Genomic DNA, 20,859 nt, shown 5'->3' with positions numbered 1-20,859 from the left:
CACACAATGTGTGTATGGGGGGGGTGGGGGGGATGGGTGGGATATACGTTCAGCGTCTAAACACATGCAACAGTTGTGAAAACTGAGTACTTACTAGGCCAGAAATGAAATATCAACAAATTTTAAAGAATTGCTATCAGACCAATACTCTTCCAACTAAAGACCATGACTCATCAGTGAGACATAAAATCACTGTCAAACTAGAGAACACTAAAAACCAAAAAACTTACAAAAGCAGCCTGAAGAGAAAAAACTAAACTTCCCTCAAAGAAATAACAGCTGATTTCTCAATGACAATGGAATCCGAAAGACAGTAGAAAGTGATCATGAATGTTCTGAAAGAAACAACTGCCTACCTAAAATTCGTACCTCCCAAAAATACCTTTCAAAAATGGCAGCAAAATAGATATTATTTAGATAAAAACAGAGTTCAGCACCAGTCAGATCCTCACTCAAAGATATTCTAAATGATACTATAGGCAGAGAGAAGGCCTAAAATGTAAGAAGAAACAAAGAGCAAGGAGATGTATCAAACCTGTATAAAACGAAATGAACCTAAATACATAATAATGATGTCTATTGTGGTTAAAAAAAAAAAAAAAGAAAGAAAACAAACACAACAGTAACTTAAGTAGGGGAAAAGTAAATAAAGTTAAAGCATTCAGTGGGCTTGTATTATCCAGAAGGGTAAAGTTATGAACTTTGGATTTGATAATTTAAATATGTATATTTTGTTTCCCAGAATATCCTCTAAAAGGACAAAAACTGAAGATTTAATATCCAAACTACCAGAGGTCACAGGAGCTCCTGGAGAGCTGATAATGTTTTATTTTTTTGAGGGAGTTGGCAGTTACAAGAGTTTCTGCTTTGTAATTATTTGTTAAACTGTATATATATTCTGTACACTTTTTTATACATGTTATATTTCACAATAAAAATAAAATTGGTTAATGTGGTTTATTACAGTAACAGATGAAAAGAGATGATTCATATGACTATATCAATAAATTCAGGCCAAGTAGTCAATACAATTTCAATACCCATTCATGATTAGAAAAAGATTCATAGCCAGGAAAAAAGGAGAACTCAATCTTATAAAGACTCTTTCTTTTTTTCCTTTTCCATTCCCTTTCTTTTCTTTTTTTTTTAAATAGATTTTATTTATTTATTTGACAGAGATCACAAGTAGGCAGAAAGGCAGGCAGAGAGAGAGAGGAGGAAGCAGGCTTCCCACTGAGCAGAGAGCCCGATGTGGGGCTCAATCCCAGAACCCTGGGATCATGACCAGAGCCAAAGGCAGAGGCTTTAACCCACTGAGCCACCCAGGCGCCCCCTCCTTTCCTTTCTTTTGAGAGTGAGAGGAGCTAGGAGAGGAAGGGCAAAGGGAGAAGGAGACAGAATCTTAAGCCGACTCCCGCTGAGTACAGAGCCCAGTGCAGGGCTGGATATGACGAACCTGAAATCATGACCTAAGCTGAAATCAAGAGTCAGATGCTCAACCAACTGAGCCATCCAAGCACCCCATAAATATTTTTGCAATATACATGAATGCATGTGCGCAGACACATACTTTAATAGGTAGATATTACGGGTATTCATTTTTAAAATCAGGAATGAGACAAGGATGCTGCCCACTCTTACTTTTGAGTGATATTATGCTAGAGGTCCCAGCAGCAAAATAACGAAAAGAAGCAGAAAGAATAAGGATTTGAAGAAACCAAATTGTATTACTTTGATATTATTGTACATTAAATATATATAAACTTCAAGAAAATCTAACAAACTACAAGAATTAAGAAGAAAATTTAGCAAATTTGTTGGACACAAAAATCAAGGTATAAAAGTTAAATTATTTCTTTATACTGGTAACAAACAAATGTAACTGAAAATATGCCATTTATAATAGCAATATGTAACAGTTTTTAAATATATATAAACACATTCTATCTTTAAGCATATAGTACTTAAATATAAATACACATATATTTAAATATAAGTACATATCCAAACTAAAAATAAAGCTAACAAAAGATGATAAGCTCTTAATGGAAAAACTGTAAAAACTGTAATGTTTCATTGAAAGACATTAATGGAGACATGAAAAAAAATGTAGAAAGAAACTTTGCTTACGGACAGGAATATTAAATATCTTAAAGATGTCAATTCTTCCCAACTTGATATATAGATTAAATGTAATTCTAATAAAAATCTTAACAGTTTTTCATGAAACTTGACAAGCTGATCCAAACAGAGGGAAGAATGTTAAGGGAGAAAGAATAATAAAGACATTCTTGAATAATAATAAAGTGAGGGGATTTATAATTAAGACAGAGTGGAAATGGCCCAGAACAGACCAAGACCAATGGACCAGAATAGAACCCAGAAAAAAACTTATGCATAGATAGAAACTTGACACACAGAGATTTCAGATAGTGGTTAAAGGAAGGACTTTAGGGAAAAAAATGGTTCTGAGATGGGTCTCTACTTCCCGCTATGCATAAATACAAGTTCCAAATGGGAAAAAACTTAATTGTGAAAGTCATATATATATATATATATATTTTATTTCTTTTCAGCTTAACAGTATTCATTGTTTTTGCACCACACCCAGTGCTCCATGCAATATGTGCCCTCCCCAATACCCACCACCTGGCTCCCCCAACCTCCCACCCCCTGCCCCTTCAAAACCCTCAGGTTGTTTTTCAGGGTCCATAGTCTCTCATGGTTCACCTCCCCTTCCAATTTCCCTCAGCTCCCTTCTCCTCTCCATCTCCCCATGTCCTCCATGTTATGCTCCATAAATAAGTGAAGCCATATGATAATTGACTCTCTCTGCTTGACTTATTTCACTCAGCATAATCTCTTCCAGTCCCGTCCATGTTGCTACAAAAGTTGGGTATTCGTCCTTTCTGATGGAGGCATAATACTCCATAGTGTATATGGACGAAAGTCATATTTTTAACACTTCGGGAAAAATAATAGAAACATCTTTATGACTTAAGGATAGGAGAAGTCACAAATTACATGCAAAAAGGAAAAGACTGATTAATGAAACTACACTAAAATTTAGAACTGCATTAAAATCAAAGACCCCACAAAGAAAGTAAAAAGAGAAGACACAGATTAGAATATATTTGCTCCAGTTATAATAAAGGATTAGTATCTATAATACACTGAACACACAAATTACAAACCAGTAAGAAAAAAACAAACACCCCAAGGGAGAATAGGCAAAAGACATGAACAGTCACTTTACAAAAGAAATTCAAATGTCATATATATATCAATCTTAACCAGCAGAAAAATGCAAATTAAAACCCATCATAGTATCAGAATGGCAACATGTTTAAAAATCTGCATATGCTGAGTATTGAAAAAGACATCAATAATGAAAACTAACATACATTGCTGGTAAGAGTATAAATGGATAAATCAACCCTGGAAAACTGGAGTATCACCTAGTGAAGTGAAAGATGTGCATGTCCTACGACCAGCAATCATACTACCAGCGCAGAGAAACGTTTACACATGTGCTGCAGTAGATGTGAACTGTTTACAGCAACACAGTTCACAACAGCAAACTGGTAAAAAAATCTAAAGTTAGAGAAACATCTATTTACACAATGGGATACCAGATGCAAGTACAGTACATGTTTGTATTTCTGTGGTGTTGGTAGTGATCGCTCATGTACCATCCAATCCTTATGAAACTCACACACATGTACGAGCACTATATAAGGCACATTGTGCTCTCTATGGTCTGTAGTCACACTGCCTGTGTTCAAATCCTGGCTAACTACCACCTGCCGTCCATGTATATCTGAATTAGATTTCCTAACCTGTGTCCCCTCATCAATAAAATAGGGCTAACAACAGTATTACATATAGGACTGATAAGAAGATGAATGAAATAACACTTTATTATTATCATTAATATTTAAGAAAAACAACCATATGGAAATAGGCATGATTACTTCTGGATAATAGATTTTACATGTGACAAATTTTCTTTTTTCCTCCAATTACTCAAATTTTCTATAATGATATTATGTAGTGTATAAAAGTAAGTTCTTCAACAAATGGTGCTGGAAGAAATGAGTATTTGCCTGCAAAAGAATGAAGTTGGATCCCTCGCTAGTAGCACGTACAAGAATTAATCAAAATGTATCATGGATCTAAATATAAGGGCTGAAACTATACAACTCTTGTAAATCTCCACACCTCAGTTCAGGCAATGGTTTCTTAGACATGACACCAAAAGCACCTGAGACAAAAAAAAAGTAAATTCACTTTATCAAAATTAAAAACCTTTGTGTTTCAAAGAACACTGTTGAGAAAGTGAAAAGGCAACCAGCAGAATGGGAGAAAGTATTTGAAAGTCATCAGAGTCTAGTACCCAGCATATATAAGGAACTCTTAGAACTCAAGAAAGACAAAAAATTTAAAACTGGACAAAGATGTAAACAGACACTTCTCCAAAGACATCTACAAATGGATGATAAGCACATGAAAACATGTCAAATATCATTAGTCGTTAAGAAAACGCAAATCAAAACCAGTGAGGGGTCCCTGGCTGGCTCAGTCCATAGAGCATGCGACTCTATCTTGGAGTTGTGGGTGCAAGCCCCACACTGAGCAGAGGGCACACTAAAACTTAAAGCCACACGCACGCCCCACAATGAGGTACCATTTTGACTACACAACTACAAGGATCGTTATAAGAAAAAGGTAGACAATGGGATGGCTCAGTTGGTTAAGCAGCTGCCTTCGGCTCAGGTCATGATCCCAGCGTTCTGGGATCGAATCCCACATTGGGCTCCTTGCTCGGCAGGGAGCCTGCTTCTCCCTCTGCCTGCCATTCTGTCTGCCTGTGCTCACTCTCTCCCTCTCTCTCTCTGATACATAAATAAAATCTTAAAAAAAAAAAAGAAAAAAGAAAAAGGTAGACAATAACAAATGCTGGTGAGACTGTGGCACTCTTAGTGCCCTCACACACTGCTGGTGGGAATGTTTAACAGTGAAGCTGCTGTGAGAAACCAGTGTGTGGTTCTCCAGGAGGTTAAATGGCCCAGTAATTTCACTGCTAGGTGTATACGCAAGAGAAATGAAAACTAGGACATAAAACTTGTGCACCACTGTTCACAGGATTATTTATAATAACCCAAAAGTAGAAACATCCAAATGTCCATCAACTGATGAATGGATAAACAAATGTGGTACGTCCATATAAAGGAATACTATTCAGCCATACATACATGCCACAACATCCATGACCCTTGAAAACATGCTAAGGCAAAGAAGCCAGTCACAAAAGGCTACATATTTCATACTTTCATTTATATGCAATGTCCAGGATTGGCAAATCCAGAGCCAGAAAGTATATTAGTGTTTGGGACTTAGAGGCCACAAGAAATGTTAAGTGACTGCTAATGAGTACAGAATTTCTTTTTAGAGTTAATGAAAGTGTTCTGGAATTAGATAGTGGTGATAGCTATATGAGTCTGAATACACCAAAAACCACTGACTGGACTGTATAGTTAGGTGGGTAAATTTTATGTAATGTGAATTATGTTATGTATATATTTTAAAGATTTAATAACTTATTTGAGAGAGAGAGCAAGAGAGCACAACCACAGGAAGCTGCAGAAGGAGAGGGAGAAGCAAGCTCCCAGCTGAGGAGAGAGCCCAATCCAAGGACTCTGGGGTCATGACCCAAGCTGAAAGTAGAGATTTAACCAACTGAGCCACCCAGGTGCCCCTAAATAATTTTAATAAAACTGTCATTAAAATACAAATTTGCACATAACATTACTACCTTTCAGTTTTTGACCTTTCAGAGGCTGTGTAATATGACTTTGATTCTTGCTCCAGCTCTTATTAGTAAGGCAATGAGCCAATCAATCAACCACTTTGAGCCTAAGGTTTTTCATCTGTAAAATGAAATGAATAAAAAACTACCCAATCCATCTCATGTGGTTATTTTTTATTTTTTAAATATTTAATTTATTTGACAGAGAGAAATCACAACTAGGCAGAGAGGCAGGCAGAGAGAGAGGAGAACGCAGGCTCCCTGTGGAGCAGAGAGCCCGATGCAGGGCTTGAACCCACGACCCTGGGATCATGACCTCAGCCAAAGGCAGAGGCTTTAACCCACTGAGCCACCCAGGCACCCCTCATGTGGTTATTTTAAAACAAAACTAGATAATGCACCTAAGAGTGTGCACTATAAAAATGCTATACAAATTCAGGTTATGTTGCTTCTACAGCTGGAGAAAGAGTAAGGACCACAGGGAGAAATAAAATATCACTCTTGTTCATGCTTTCCATAGCCTGCTTCAATTTCATTTAGTCTTATCAGCTTACTGTTGCCTCCACTCCTTGCAACTTTTTCTTTCTTAGTGTTTATTATAATTTTATATCTTTTAAGGCCAAAAAGGATAAACTGTTTAGTGGAATTCGGGTAATGAAATGACTAGAACTAAGCAAATGTTTGGGCAAAGACTATAGTTTGGGGCGCCTGGGGGGCTCAGTGGGCTAAGTCTCTGCCTTTGGCTCAGGTCATGATCTTGGAGTCCTGGGATGGAGCCCCGCATTAGGCTCTCTGCTCAGCAGGGAGCCTGCTTTCCACTCCCCTCTCCCCACCACAGCCTGCCTCTCTGCCTACTTGTGATCTCTGTCAAATAAATAAATAAGATCTTAAAAAGACTATATAGTTCTTTTGACTGCTAGGTTAAATGAATTCTCCCAGTTCTTCAATCAAATAAGAGCACATAACAGAAAATAATCCTGTGGGGTCATACGGACATTTAATTTTGTTACCTCCAGTGCATGTATGGGGATTGAACACCTCCCCCAACCATTGAGATGGCAAAGAGAGTCCACAGTGCTGGCACTTCCATGGATCATTAGTCTATTTAAAAACTCCTCTTGAGTCAATCCAAACAAAATCAGAGAAAGTCCATTTTCTACAGGGAAAAAAAAAAGTTACCTTCAATAAGTTATAAGGACTTAGGGTTTAGCATTATAAATTCTAATTGAATTAAATTAAATTCTAATTGCTCCATACTTCAGTGCTGTAATTAGAAATATATTTATTGGACACCAAGTACTATTCTGACCGTAGTTAATTTGATTTTTTAATGCTTTTCCAAGAGGAGTTTTATTTTTTAAACACAGACCACAGGGTATATTCTAGTAAGAACCATGCATCCTATGACACAGTAGTAAATCTCACTCTTCTGCTTTTTATTATCCTGCACAATAATTCTTGGAATTTTAAACTATTTACAGAGGTTACATTTCGGATTTACTAAGATAAAACAAAGAGCAGGCCCCTGACACAGGAAATACATAATTACCAAAATTTGGGTATTAAAGAGACACACAGTATGATCACATCATTCAGTAGCTTTACAGGAGGTTATAGCATAAATGCTGAGTGACTATATATCTGAAATATCAAACTCAAATGTCTACAGGGCCAAACAGGTGGTGAAACAAGTGCAAGAAAAACTTAACGAGAAAAGGGCGCATCTAAGAGAAAATTCAGCTCCAATCTATAAATTACTACACAGGAATGCAGGCGTAGTGTTGCCATTTCTTAGAATTTTTCAGTAACAGCAGGAAATCCTCAATTTTACAGGTTTATAATGAAGTCTTTTTAAAAGAGCTTAGATAGCGCAAGCCAAACAAAACAGATCTGCACTCCATAGATGGCCCACAAGCTGCCAGCTTGCAACTTCTGCTTCCACAGGCGAGTCAAGTGAAGACTCTCTGGATTAAAACCAACCTGTGTTACTCTTAAGACTCTCTGATTTAGTATCTGAGCTGAGTATTTAGCTGAGCAAAATCAACCTTAATTAAAAATCAAGTACAGGGAACAACAGTACCAACAGTAACACCAAATATCCCCCGTGAAAGACTACCACTTAGAGGAGAGAGTAGACACTAATATCTCCAGGGCAGAAATAAAATGGGTTTTACAAGAACACCTCTCAGCAATGGATTTCAACCTGATACAAGACATTCTCACCTGTCAAGACAAGGCATAGCTGCTCGTCTCCACTAGCGTCTATAGGAATACACTTTCTGCCAAGGGAGAAACACTGCATACCCTGGGTCTCCAAATCCCAAAGGCCAATGGTGCAGCCCATTCCTTCCACTGCCCAGGTAAACAGTGCACTGAATCCTGTCACAGACATACAAGTAAGCTCAACAGGTTCCTCTTGTTCACTAATGTTCATGATTTTCCATGATCTCCCTGGTTCATTAGTGTTGGCATGATCCTTCTGTGGAAACTTATAGTGGCTGCGCATTATGTCCTGTGGAATGAAGGCCCAGCCTAGCATACTGGTATTGTGGTTACCAGATTCAGGGGACTCCAAATGCAAAATATTCTGGAACCATGGAGCACAATAGGAAACCTCCAGTTTGGAGCTCTTTATTGTTTCATTCAGTGATGACAGCTGGGCTTTCCAAGACCTGGAAAATAGGGTAGAACTCACATCTGTTACAGTGAAAGGCACTAAATAAAACAGTACATCAAGAAGAAGATGCATTAAAAAAAAAAAAAAGTATCTACTTCTGTAAAGCCCTTTAGTAAAAACCACAAAAAAATAGAAATAAAAGTAAATCCAAAAAGGGAGGAGTTTCTGTACCTATCAACTTGAAAGGAAAACTTGGTCAGTTTCATGTTGTAGTCAGAATTAACAGGATCATCTTCATCAATCCCCTTGGGGCCTTCAATAGGAATGTCTTCTAGAGTTCTTTCACACAGTAGGTGTCCTGGGTGTTGCCTACATTTTAAAATGATAACCATGGTCAACAATGATGATCAAATCCAAATTTGTGTTACTACTGCTCCTGGTTTGTTTGTTTTTTTTAAAAGATTTTATTTATTTATTTGAGAGAAAGAGAGAGACAGGAGCAGGAGAGGGGAGAAGGTCAGAGGGAGAAGCAAACTCCCTGCAGAGCTGGGAGCCCAATGTGGGACTCGATCCCGGAACTCCAGGATCACGACCCGAGCTGAAGGCAGTCGCTTAACCAACTGAGCCACCCAGGTGCCCTGACTACTGCTCCTGTTAAAAACTGAGGGGTGGAGGTGTCACACAGAAGGAGTAGTACAAACAATAAGTTTCTGTGAACAGGACTCCTTATCTCCATTGCTTATAGCAGAATGATAAAGTCAGCCTGAAGAATCTAGCCCATTTATAACAATGTGTGGTAACAAACTATTGGTTGTGTTCATTTCATAATACATACATATACTAAATCATCACATTATACACCTGAAATATAATATTGTATGCAATTATATCTCAATTAAGAAAAAAGAATTTGATATTTGTGGGTTTTATGAAGAGATAAGAGCACTTATTGCCTACTATGTTGCAGATGTTGTGATAAAAACTGTATATAAACTAAACGTTTCAACAACCCTATGAGGGTTTATAGATAAGGAAACGAAGGCTCAGAGAAACAGTGGGGCTGGATTTGAACCCTGTCAATGTGACCATAAAGCCCAGGGTTTTTTTTGTTTTTTAAGATTTTATTTATTTATTTGACAGAGATCACAAGTAGGCAGAGAGGCAGGCAGAGAGAGAGGAGGAAGCAGGCTCCCCACTGAGCAGAGACCCTGATGTGGGGCTCGGTCCCAGGACCCTGGGATCACGACCCAAGCCAAAGGCAGACACTTAACGAATGAGCCAGCCAGGCGCCCCAAAGCCCAGGTTTTTAACTGCTCACAATACTGTCAACACAAAGTAAGATTTAGGCTAAGACGGGCAATACCCAAGAACTAGAAAGACAAAATCCGAATGCTGGTGTACATGCAAGAGTACATGCAGAAAGAGGGCTGTCACATTTGAGAAACACAAAGAAGGCAAAGGTGCCTAAAGCACAAGGAATGAGAAGCAAGGTGGTGTGAGATGAGGCTGGAGAGCCTGGCAGGAGAGAGATGGTGCAGGGCTTTATGGGCTATGAAGGATTTTTAGTTTCTTCTTGGTGGAGGGAAGCTAAATAAGGGTTTTAAGCAGAAAAATAATATGATCAGATACAGAAAAATAGCTAGGGGAGAAAGAGAGGAATTTAAATACCCTGAGCACTTACTTCTACAATTTGAAGGTAAATATGTTAACATACATGTATCAAGGAGATGATGAGAAGAAGTCAGAGAAGGCAGGGTAACAGTGAGAGAAGATGACACATGGAGATGTCGTTCCCCATCCCCCCAAACAAAAGGTGGATGCCTTGTCCCCAGATGTTAGTATTTGGCTATTTCTCTGATAAGATAACAACTGTAACAACATCACTCTGGTTATTATACAGAGTATGAAGTTGAGGGAGAAGAGCCGTCATCGAAAGACCAATTAGGAGCTGTTACCCTACCTCAGTTTAGACAGTGGCATAAATGAGAGTGGTAACCAAGGACTTAAGAAAAGTGGGCAGATTCAAGAAACATTTAGGATGTAGAAGGACTAGGACCTGGTGATTAACTAGATACAGATTTAATACTTAAAACAGTTTTGAGATATAAAGAAGAAAAGAAATGGAAAACAGTCCCTAAGAAAGAAGGAAGAAATAGGATACAGAACACCAAAGGATGGGCCTTCATAGAAGGAGAATCCGTTGTAATAGGAGGAAAGATGAGGAGATGGGTACAGGAAAATGGGTTTGTAACTTAATGTGAGAAACTGAGGGAACTCTCATTAGACAGATTCTACTTCCTTTATAAAGTAGGAGGCAATGTCACCCCAGATTTGGAGGCAAAGAGATGAGGAGAAACCTAAGGAAAAGAGGGTTAAAAACATTGTTGTAAAGAATGGGCTCAAGAAAAATCACTATAAAATCTCCAGGTAATATTCAGAGACCAGTTGAAGGTAGCAAAAGTGAACTTATAGTGCTATCAGTTTTCCTTCATAGTTTTCTTACAAGCACCTGGTTGCTTGGGTGCAGGGACAGAGAAGGCAGAATGAGGGAGGTAGATTTTGTCCAACCAAGGGCTACCATAAGGCAGGAGCAAGAGTTTAGGGTGTATGCAAAAAGGGGCTGAAATGAGGGTGAGAATGAAGTCAAGACAAGATGGTCTAGAGAGTGGAAGGTCAACTGACTGGAAATTTCAATGAAATCAGAAGACAAGAGTGGGAGTACTTGAGTAAGTGACATGTAAAGTTTGGGAAGTTGCGGTCAGGAAGTGAGATGTGGAGAATAGTGACTTGGGGGAGGAACAGCTTCAAACAATGACAAATCCAGAGTAAGAGTACGCGAGTAGACCGCTAAAGTAAATTGGAAAAAAAAGTCACTGACAATGAACTGAAAAGAATAAACCACGAGTTTGGGTTCTCAAGGAGCTTACAAATTCTATAGGACACATGAAAAAATGAGAGAAATAATACAAGACTATACAATCAAGGGCCAAACTGTAATATAAAGCAAAAGTGCTTCACAAGTTCAAAGAAAAGAAAGATGATAAAATGAGTGTAAAATTACAAGTGGAAGGGGTTTTAGTAAGAAAAGGCCTCATGAAAGAGGTAGATCTTAAAGGATAAAATGAAAAGGAGAGACTGATATTCTGTATCAGAGGAAAAAAGAGCTAGAACCAGGAGTGAAGGAAGAGAAACACATTTCTACACTTCAGAGAACAGCTAGAAAATAAAACATACAGTCAACTCTAGAGAAATCATACTCATTAAAGAGCATTCATGTAAATAATAAAGAGATTACTCATTTAGTTGGTCAGGACAGATCCCTAAATTTGTTGGGAACAAAACACTAGCTTTGATGTTAAAATAGCTGAGTTCAATGCAATTTGTTCAAAGGAATATATGCCTGATGCCCTCTTCAGAGTCTCTAGAAATGTTACTAACTCTTGAAGTGTTACTAAAACATCAATGGGAAAGGAACCCTACATACAAGGATCTGAGTGGCAAGGATCAGGGTGGCAGAATAGACTTTCCTCCCTCCTCACCTATCAAATTATTTTTCAAGGTAGATGATTAGGAGGTAACTCTAAATACACAGGAGATGGTTTAGTCAGTAAAAATGGCCTACTGATAAACAAGCACATGATCTGAGAATGTGCTAATCATCCCTGCTTAAAGATTAAAAAAAAGGGGGGGGGCATTAAAAGGCCACTTTAAAAAATCACAGTGGTAAGAAGTTCTGGTAGGTATGTGAAAGATGAATTTGTCCTTTCTTGTGATCCAAACAACAAGCCATAAAAGCCATCAAAGTGCACTCCCAATTACTCAAGGATTTATCTCATTCATATTAAGTGAGGACCAGAAATCCTAATGGTTTTGAGTGGCCTTCAATACTGAAAGTCATAAATGCTGATTAGAATGCTTTCAGATAAGGAAATTGCAATGTACAGGCTGGGGTGTGTACTTAAACCTCTCATAGCATACCTCTCTCAAACACTGTAAAATCAGAAGTAACTAGAATATCTAAATCAAAAAGCAACACAAAGGAGAATTCAATTTTTACTAATATATTTAGATAGCCACAGGTGTGGGTCCTTCAAGGGAAACGCCTGAGGAAATCCTCAGCTGGAGCAAGCTAGCATAACATATCTTATTAAAGTTCTTAAAGAGAAAAGTAATCCCTAAGGCTGCCAGGACCCAACTTCAACTCAGGGTAAATCCTTTTTTCTTCTACTATAATGTAGGGCAAAAAACGGGTAAAAAATGTATTAATAACCAACTTTGCTACTATACATTATGTACCTTGATTATGTGCTTGATTACTTTACTTACATGATGACATGTCATATATAACATAAATCAAAATCACAACTTGATATACATTATGAAATAAAAAGGTAGCCAATGGTTATTTGCACAATTTTACAGTAACAACCTCACTAGGTGGTAGCTAGAACACGATCTAGCTAAATAGAGAAATAGAACAGGTTTCAAAAAAAGCTAACAAGTCCATTTTTAATCTCCTATGGCTTTATCTCAAATTAGAGATTGCAATAATTTACATACCTGAAATACAAATTTAAGTTCACAGCAATTGCAGAGTTGGAGGAGCTGACAATCACTACAACATCTAGGTCTTGAGACACTTTTAGTGAAGTGAAGGAAGAAATCTTGGCTGGTTCCTGCTGTTGCTCATCACACACATCTTCTTGGTGAAGTGCTAAATCCACATGGGCTACGTGTGTACCATCCACAGTGTCAAAAATGTCTTTGAGTTAAGAGTTAAGGAAATTGCCAGTCTTAAGTATGCCTCACCACTTCAAGCACAGGATGGGATGGACCTTGGAAACCTCATGGCTGCAACCTTGTAGGGTTAGTGGACACCGAGGCAGCCCTCATCACAGTCATCAGCAGACTATGAAGTTGGTGGCCCAATAAACCTGACAGAATTCATTCAGAAATACTTGCTGAATATCCACTCTGGGCCAGGCCTTGAATGACACCTTGCTAATATTTCCACTAGTGTTCTACAACAATGCTAAGAGAAATATAACGTGAGCCATGTTCATCACTGTAAATTTTCTAGTAGCCTTAATAAGTAAAACCCAGTGAACCTAATTAATACATTTTATGTAATCCAATATATCAAAAATATTACCATCTCAACATGTAACTGATATAAAAAATTGAGATATTATATAGCTTTTTTTCATACAAATGTTCAAAATCTGGTATTTTACATTTGTAGCAAATCTCAAGACACTAAATTTTCATTGGAAATACCTGCTCTGTATTTAAGTTTTGTAAAATTCACATTTGAGAACTTAAACACACTTAAAAGTTCTCCAGCAATTAAATCAAGTATGAACTTTTAAATTTAAAGTAATTAAGTAAAATTGAGAATTCCATTCCTCAGTCACAGTAGTCAATTTCAAATGCTCAACAGCCATAAAATCCTAGTGCCTACCATGCTGGACCGCACCATTCTATAACCTGGCAACAAAGATTAAATTAGTGCAACATTTTATGACATTTTTATAAAAAATTTTAGTAAAGGCTATTTTAGATCTAAAGTAGAAAAACCATCCCTTTAATTCAGAAATTAAAGTCCCAAAATCCTGTAAGGGGTCATTTTCAAATTCTTCAGAACAATTTTGCTAATGATCTATGGATCTGCTAGAGACAAACAAACAAACAAACAAATCAAAACTATATTTCCAAAACCAAATTAAAAGTGGTTAAGCAAGGGGCGCCTGGGTGGCTCAGTGGATTAAGCCGCTGCCTTTGGCTCAGGTCAAGATCTCAGGGTCCTGAGATCGAGTCCTGCATCAGGCTCTCTGCTCGGCAGGGAGCCTGCTTCCTCCTCTCTCTCTGCCTGCCTCTCTGCCTACTTGTGATCTGTCTCTGCCAAAGAAATAAATAAAATCTTTAAATAAATAAATAAATAAATAAATAAATAAAAGTGGTTAAGCAAACCCTATAATTTACTAATATGATGGAATCATTAGAGATAAGTGGGTTATATTTATATATGAAAATGAAACTATCACATCATAAACAGTCCTCAAAATCCTTTCTGGAACAAACACATAGTAGATATTCAACAAGCATGTTTTGAATAAATGGGTAATATAGAGCATATGTAATTTAGAAAGAACACAAGTTGATCATAGGACTATGAGAAAAATGTACATAATAGAAAATATTTCAATAGAATATAAAGCAATATAGATGAGTATTTTAAGTTCATAAAGATCTTTTTCCTTGGAAAGTTTTACTGAAAAACTAGCATTCTGCCTATATACCAACCAGTCCAGTCCCTAAGACTAAAAACCTGAAAAAGGCTCATCTTTCTAGGTATCCTAATCCCCTAGATATCCCCATCTTTACTGCCAAGGATACAGATCCAACCTAAACTACTCAAAATAAAAAGAATTCCTCTGCAGAGCTGCACGTCAATAATCCTGTCCACTGCTTGTGTAGGCAAGGGTAACGTGAAACAGTTGAGTACTCCAATCTCAGCATCTCTTTCAGGAAATACAATGTGTAGGACAATACACTTGTTGATGAACAATAGTGATGTGTTATTGTGAAATGACAGGATTCTCAAAGATAATAAAGAAATATCTAGGAAACAAAAGAAGATTATTTCAAACTCACTGGTCAGTTTTAGAGTTCATAAATTTGATTTTGTAAACATAACACAAACAGGTGAAACAAAGAAGAAACAATACTTTGTCCGACTCTAGGCAGTTATTGCTCATACCTACCTAAGCAAGTGATTACTTGTCAGTAAGAGGATAAATAAAGACAGCTTACAATGTCTCTGTTCACTCTATTTTTGGCCAGAGTCTTATAGCATACCAGAAGATTAGGAAAAAATTTAAAAATAAATAAATAACCTACTTATCCCAGGAACTTCACAAAAACAATCAGTATTTTTTTTTTTTTTTTAAGAAAAAGAAGGGGGGTAGCTGGTGGGCTCAGTCAGAAGACCATGTGACTCTTGATCTTGGAGTTGTGAGTTCAAGCCCCACACTGGGTGTAGAGATTACTTAAAAATAAAAAATCTGAAAAAGCAAAAAGCAAAAACAAAAACGAAGGAACCTTAAAATCAAGGGTATCAAGTATACTACTGCCTTAAATACAGAAGCCTGAGTACTTTGATTTCTGTTCCCTGCAGCCCTCAGGATGAGTAATCAGTCTAGATCAGCACTATCCAATAGAAATACCGTCAGCCACAAATGCAAACCACAATGTAATTTTAAATTTTTTAGTAGCTATACTGAAAAAAGAAACAGGTGAAAATAATTTTTACATATTATTTACCCCATTACATCCAAAATATCATCACAACATATAATTAATACAAAAACTATTAATGAGATATTTTACTTTTTTATACTAAGCCTTAAAAATCTGGTATGTATTAGACACTTAGAGGACATCTGAATTCACATTAACCACATTTCAAATGCTCAATAGCCCTATGTGACTAGTGGCCACTATACTGGACAAGGCAAATCTCCCTCCCTGATTTCATCTTTATAAGAACCTTCCCTGGAATGTATATAAAATTACATAGTAATATCACAGGCTTAAACATGCTGAAAGACCACCTGTAAATACTTACTGATATTTTGATCTCCAATGAGCTTTTGCAAAGTCTCCTCACTACAGCTATACAAAATGGTTGCATCACATCTTCCGTCTTTCAAATCAAATTCATAGATTAACAGTTCATAACTTTCACTAAGAGCAAGCAGTTTGGGTTTGTCTGTTGGTGAGCTGCTGTTACGAGAATCCTCCCATACAAAGCTAAGGAAAAAGCGTAGATTATTATATTCTATCATCCACAAAAATTTTTACCCACAACGGGCAGAGGAGCAAAAGGAGTAAAGAACAATTCTTTAGGTCACATGGTAGTAGCATTAATCCTACACTCAAGGGAATATAAATTGCTCTGGGACACCCCTCTTCTTCCCCCTGAACCTCCTCAGGCCAATATAGGAGTGGGTGGAGCAGAGAGCAGGGAGCAATAAATGGTGGCTGCTTGTATTCCTTCATTTAAATCCAGTCTGATGAAATGTTTAAAGAAACAATCATAAGGATGTTTCAACAACCAAATATGTATATTATGTATAAGAGGTGGTACTCACAATTAACAAAATAGCTTTTGCTAACTTAAATGCATTCAATGCCTTTTAAAAGTGACTATTTGTATTTACAGACTTTGAGGACTCCCAAGATACTATACTATAGAAGAGCTCTGTCCAACAGAACTTTCCGGGATGATGGAAGTACTCTATATATCTGCACTTTCCAATAAAGTAACCAATAGCCACATGGGGCTACTGAACATTTGAAATGTGAATAGTGCAACTGAGGAAAAATGCAAAACTTACTAAGTCACATGTAGCTAATGGCTACCATGCTGGACAGCTGAGTTACAAAATTATGCAGTATGAGGTCAACACACTAACGCTGGCTAACAATGGTGGGAAGAAACTAATAAATGATGCTACAGCTTCAAATTAAATTAAACTACATTTAAAAAATAAAGGGGGGGAGTTGCGCCTGGCTGGCTTAATTCGTTAAGCAAATAACTTTTTTTTTTTTTTAAGATTTTATTTATTTGACAGAGAGAGATGACAAGCAGGCAGAGAGGCAGGCAGAGAGAGAGGAAGCAGGCTCCCTGCTGAGCAGAGAGCCTGATGCGGGGCTCAATCCCAGGACCCTGAGATCGTGACCTGAGCTGAAGGCAGGGGCTTAACCCACTGAGCCACCCAGGCACCCCCCCCCCCCTTTTTTTTAAAGATTTTATTTATTTGACAGAGAGAGATGACAAGCAGGCAGAGAGGCAGGCAGAGAGAGAGGAGGAAGGCAAATAACTCTTGATTTCAGCTCAGGTTGTGATCTCAGGGTCATAGGACTGGGCTCCTCACTCAGAGGAGTCCGCTTGAGATTTCTCACGCTTTCCTCTGCCCCTCCCCACACACCCCTATGCACAAGCAAAGGCTGTCTTCTCTAAAATAAATAAATCTTTTTAAAAGATTAAAAAAAAAATAAAAGAGCCCAATTCTGGAAACAATAAAATGTAAGGAGAGGAAGCTGTCATGCTGATAGTTTCATCTTTTTAAAAAAAGTTTTTCTAAAGAATATATTTTATATCTAAAAAAACCAGACTTGGTGCTCTAGTGTACTTATTAAAGAAAAAGAATGATGGACTTTACTTTTCTATCTTTATACCTAAACTGGTGATTTTTCATGAACACCCAATTCCTACTGTTTACAGTGAAAATCTGTAAAACCACTTGAATGTTGAATATGAAAAAGATTAAACAAATTAAGGTGTATTTAAAAGGCAGAATACAGCAACACTGTTGACATCATCAGCATATGAACTATACCATCACGTGAAAAGACAGGAAATTTTCAGTAAAAATAACTACAGGATGTACAGTGATTTCAACATATATAGGACCATATATACTTTGAGATAAGCGAGCCCTGAATACTGTATATTTGTCCTTATTTTTACCCCATGAAGCACCTGAATTAAAATTAAAATCCAATTCAAATAGAAAGTCCTTCTTGATCCTCCTTCAATCCACTAATTTCACACAATTATGGATGCCCTCATTATTTCAAGTGTGTGTCTTTTGTTAAGTTCTCAGACCTAAAGAGTTCTTTTCTCTGCCTCATTCCTCTCTTTAGGGGACTGTGTCCACAGGTACTTAACACAGTTGAATAAAATAACTTCTCCTATGGAGAGATTCTTCCTCCTAGCAACTAGAGACCAGGAGTAAGACGATTAAAGCACTCGTTTATTTAATAAGCAAATCTCTATTGTTAGACACTGTTACAGAACCTGGAGATTCCAAACTAAGACAACTCTTAACTACTTATGTTTTAGGAAATGATTTCTAAACGTTTTCTATTATTAAAAAGCCACTGTACTGGCTGGCTCAGGTGGGAGAACAAAGCCCCTCTTGAACTTCGGGTTTTGAATTGAGCCCTGAGATTACTTAAATAAAACTTTAAAAAAGAGAGAGAGCGCCCAAAGACTCAGAGGGCACTTCATGACATAAACTCTAACTGCTGGATGAAGAGTTACAGAAGTGGAAGGTTAATACATGATTATAATTGTTTTTTTCTGTCTTTCTCTGTCTTCTGTCTTCCCAATCAAACAAGCTTCACATACAAGAGCTGTCGTAGACTGCTCCTATGTAACAGTTGGCGTGTAATAAATATTACACTAAAATGTAATAAATATAAATAAATATTGAGTTGCGCGAATAAATGAATGGGTTAGCTAGACTATCCTTCAAGGAGGCGGCGGGGGCGGCGAGGTTAATCCATGTACACAGAAGTCGCTGTTTCAGGCACAAGAAAAAATTATCAGGATGATTCAAATTAGAGATGATCCCCAGCTGCTACCATCAAGGGATTTAACTGAAGGGAGATGGGCAAGGTGCACAGCACAATAGCAATTAATTAACTTGCGTTGAATTAATGAAAGAACCCCTACTTTGGGACCTGCTCCGGGTGCGCGGCCAGCAGAGGGGTTGGATGCCTTATCTGCGCCCCGGTAAAGGGAAGCGAGGGTGGGGCTGCAAAGCTAGGAAAGGGTTCCGAGAAGGCACCCGGATCGCATCTGAGCTGTTTCCCGCGACTGTCATTCCTCTCCCGCTACCTCCACGCCTGGAGGGGAGCAGTGGGGCCAGCCGCCTAAGGTTCCGGACTCTTCCACCACTGCCCAGCACTCCCGCAGCACTTACTGCCGAAAGGGGCCATTAAGGCAGCAGGCACCCCCGCTCCGGCCGCCCGGCGCCAAGGAAAGCACTTGCAGGCTGCCTGCAGCGGTTAGGCTCCCCAGAACCTCCTGCTCTCTGTGCAACTGCGCCCGGTATCCCAGGCGCCCCGTTGCCTCCACAGGAACTGGCACCAACAGCATAGGTAGAACCCGCTCCATGGCTTTAGCGCTGCAGGTGCCGCAAGCCGCAGCTCCCCCGGCCGCCTTTTCTGTAGCCATTTTGTCTCGGCTATTTCTTCCGGTCACCTGAGCGCAGCTGCGTCCTGGGCATGCGCCGTGTAGCCCACCCGATCGCTGCCTCGTGACGCTCCCAGGGACCGCTCTACTGTCCCCGCCTTTTGCAATCCTGGCCTTTGGAGGCTGGCGCCAATTCCTCCAGCAAAGTTACATCTGCCTTTGCTTCAAGCCTGTTTACTTAACTATCTTGGAAGAGTTAAACTCCAAGTTTAGCAACCTCAGGCAAGCTGGAGCCGCTTTACTCACTCCGTGGCATTACCCCCTGCCTTCTTCCTCCAAATGCTTACCCTTTATTAGTACCGGTTTCCCGCCTCTCTCCTTTTTCTTTACCTATTATGCTGTTATTTCCGTTAACAGGCCTTGGGTGGTACCATGTCATTGGTAGTGTGGACCGATCCATCCTAAGAGAATGAGCCTGAATGCCGAAGTCAAATAATATGTCTTGTAGAGGGCAGGGAAACAGGGTAGTTAAGGAAAGGTGTGGGTAGAGTTCCTAATTAATTACTAGTCTTCCTAAGGAAGCATGATCCAGGGCCTCCAGCAGAGCTGAAGAGGAGGGGGGCCGGTGAGGGGGCAGAGGAGGAATTTGGGAAGTTCTAATAAACACCAGTATTTTTCTTAACACGTTCTTTTCCACAATCAGCTAGGGCCAACCAGTAGGCCAGACCCTCCACTTGTGCTTTGATTCACATCCTCTTGTTCTAGGACTTTGTAAAATTCTCTTTTCTCCTGCATACATTTCTCTCCCTTTATCATGTGAACATGCTATAACGTCATGCTCAAAAGAAATCCTCCCTCAAACTATACCAACCACTACTGTTAAATTTTGCTTTCCCTTTAGAAAATTTTTACTTGACTCTTTTTCTTTTTTTTTTTTTTTTAAGAATTTTTTTATTTATTTGACAGACAGAGATCACAAGTAGGCAGAAGGGCAGGCAGAGAGAGGAAGGGAAGCAGGCTCCCCGCTGAGGAGAGAGCCAGACGCGGGGCTCGATCTCAGAACCCCCAGATCATGACCTGAGCCAAAGGCAGCAACCTAACCCACTGAGCCACCCAGGTGCCCCTTTACTTGACTCTTATTAACAACCCCCACCCCCTTTTCTCCCTAAGCAGCTTTGTGCTCACTAGTGCCTCTACAGGGAGTACTTTCAGCTTAAATGCAACTGCTATTGACAGGCCTTCCTGGACTATTACCCTCCAGTTACTACTCCCCACCCAGTTTTGTTTTCATCAAGGTATTTATCACTATCTGATGTTTGCCATCAGTACCTGTCTAACCAGAATGAAAGCTTCAGAAGAACAGGGAGTTTTCACTGCTCACTGTTCCCCTACCCCCTAAAACGGTGCCTGGTTCATTAAAGGGACTCCAGGGATTGATGAATACGT

At 38.7% G+C, this 20,859-nt stretch overlaps 1 protein-coding gene across 1 annotated transcript; it reads right to left on the bottom strand.

The window, feature by feature from the left end:
- Window positions 1–6,648: 6,648 nt before the first annotated feature.
- SPG11 (SPG11 vesicle trafficking associated, spatacsin) lies at window positions 6,649–19,482 on the bottom strand. The gene is made up of 7 exons (XM_082735300.1): window positions 19,202–19,482; window positions 16,054–16,238; window positions 14,823–15,047; window positions 12,987–13,188; window positions 8,658–8,795; window positions 8,033–8,481; window positions 6,649–6,965 (listed from the first exon to the last, which is right to left on the bottom strand). Exons 1-7 carry the CDS (start codon window positions 19,453–19,455, stop codon window positions 6,757–6,759), a joined length of 1,662 nt encoding a protein of 553 aa, XP_082591426.1. The 5' UTR covers window positions 19,456–19,482; the 3' UTR covers window positions 6,649–6,756.
- Between the last annotated feature and the right edge of the window lie 1,377 nt (window positions 19,483–20,859).

This window comes from Mustela nivalis (genome assembly GCF_964662115.1).
Source record: "Mustela nivalis genome assembly, chromosome: 6".
In the NCBI taxonomy this organism is placed as follows: domain Eukaryota; kingdom Metazoa; phylum Chordata; class Mammalia; order Carnivora; family Mustelidae; genus Mustela; species Mustela nivalis.
Note: the sequence above shows the minus strand (reverse complement) of the source record. Positions and strands in the feature narration are given on the sequence as shown.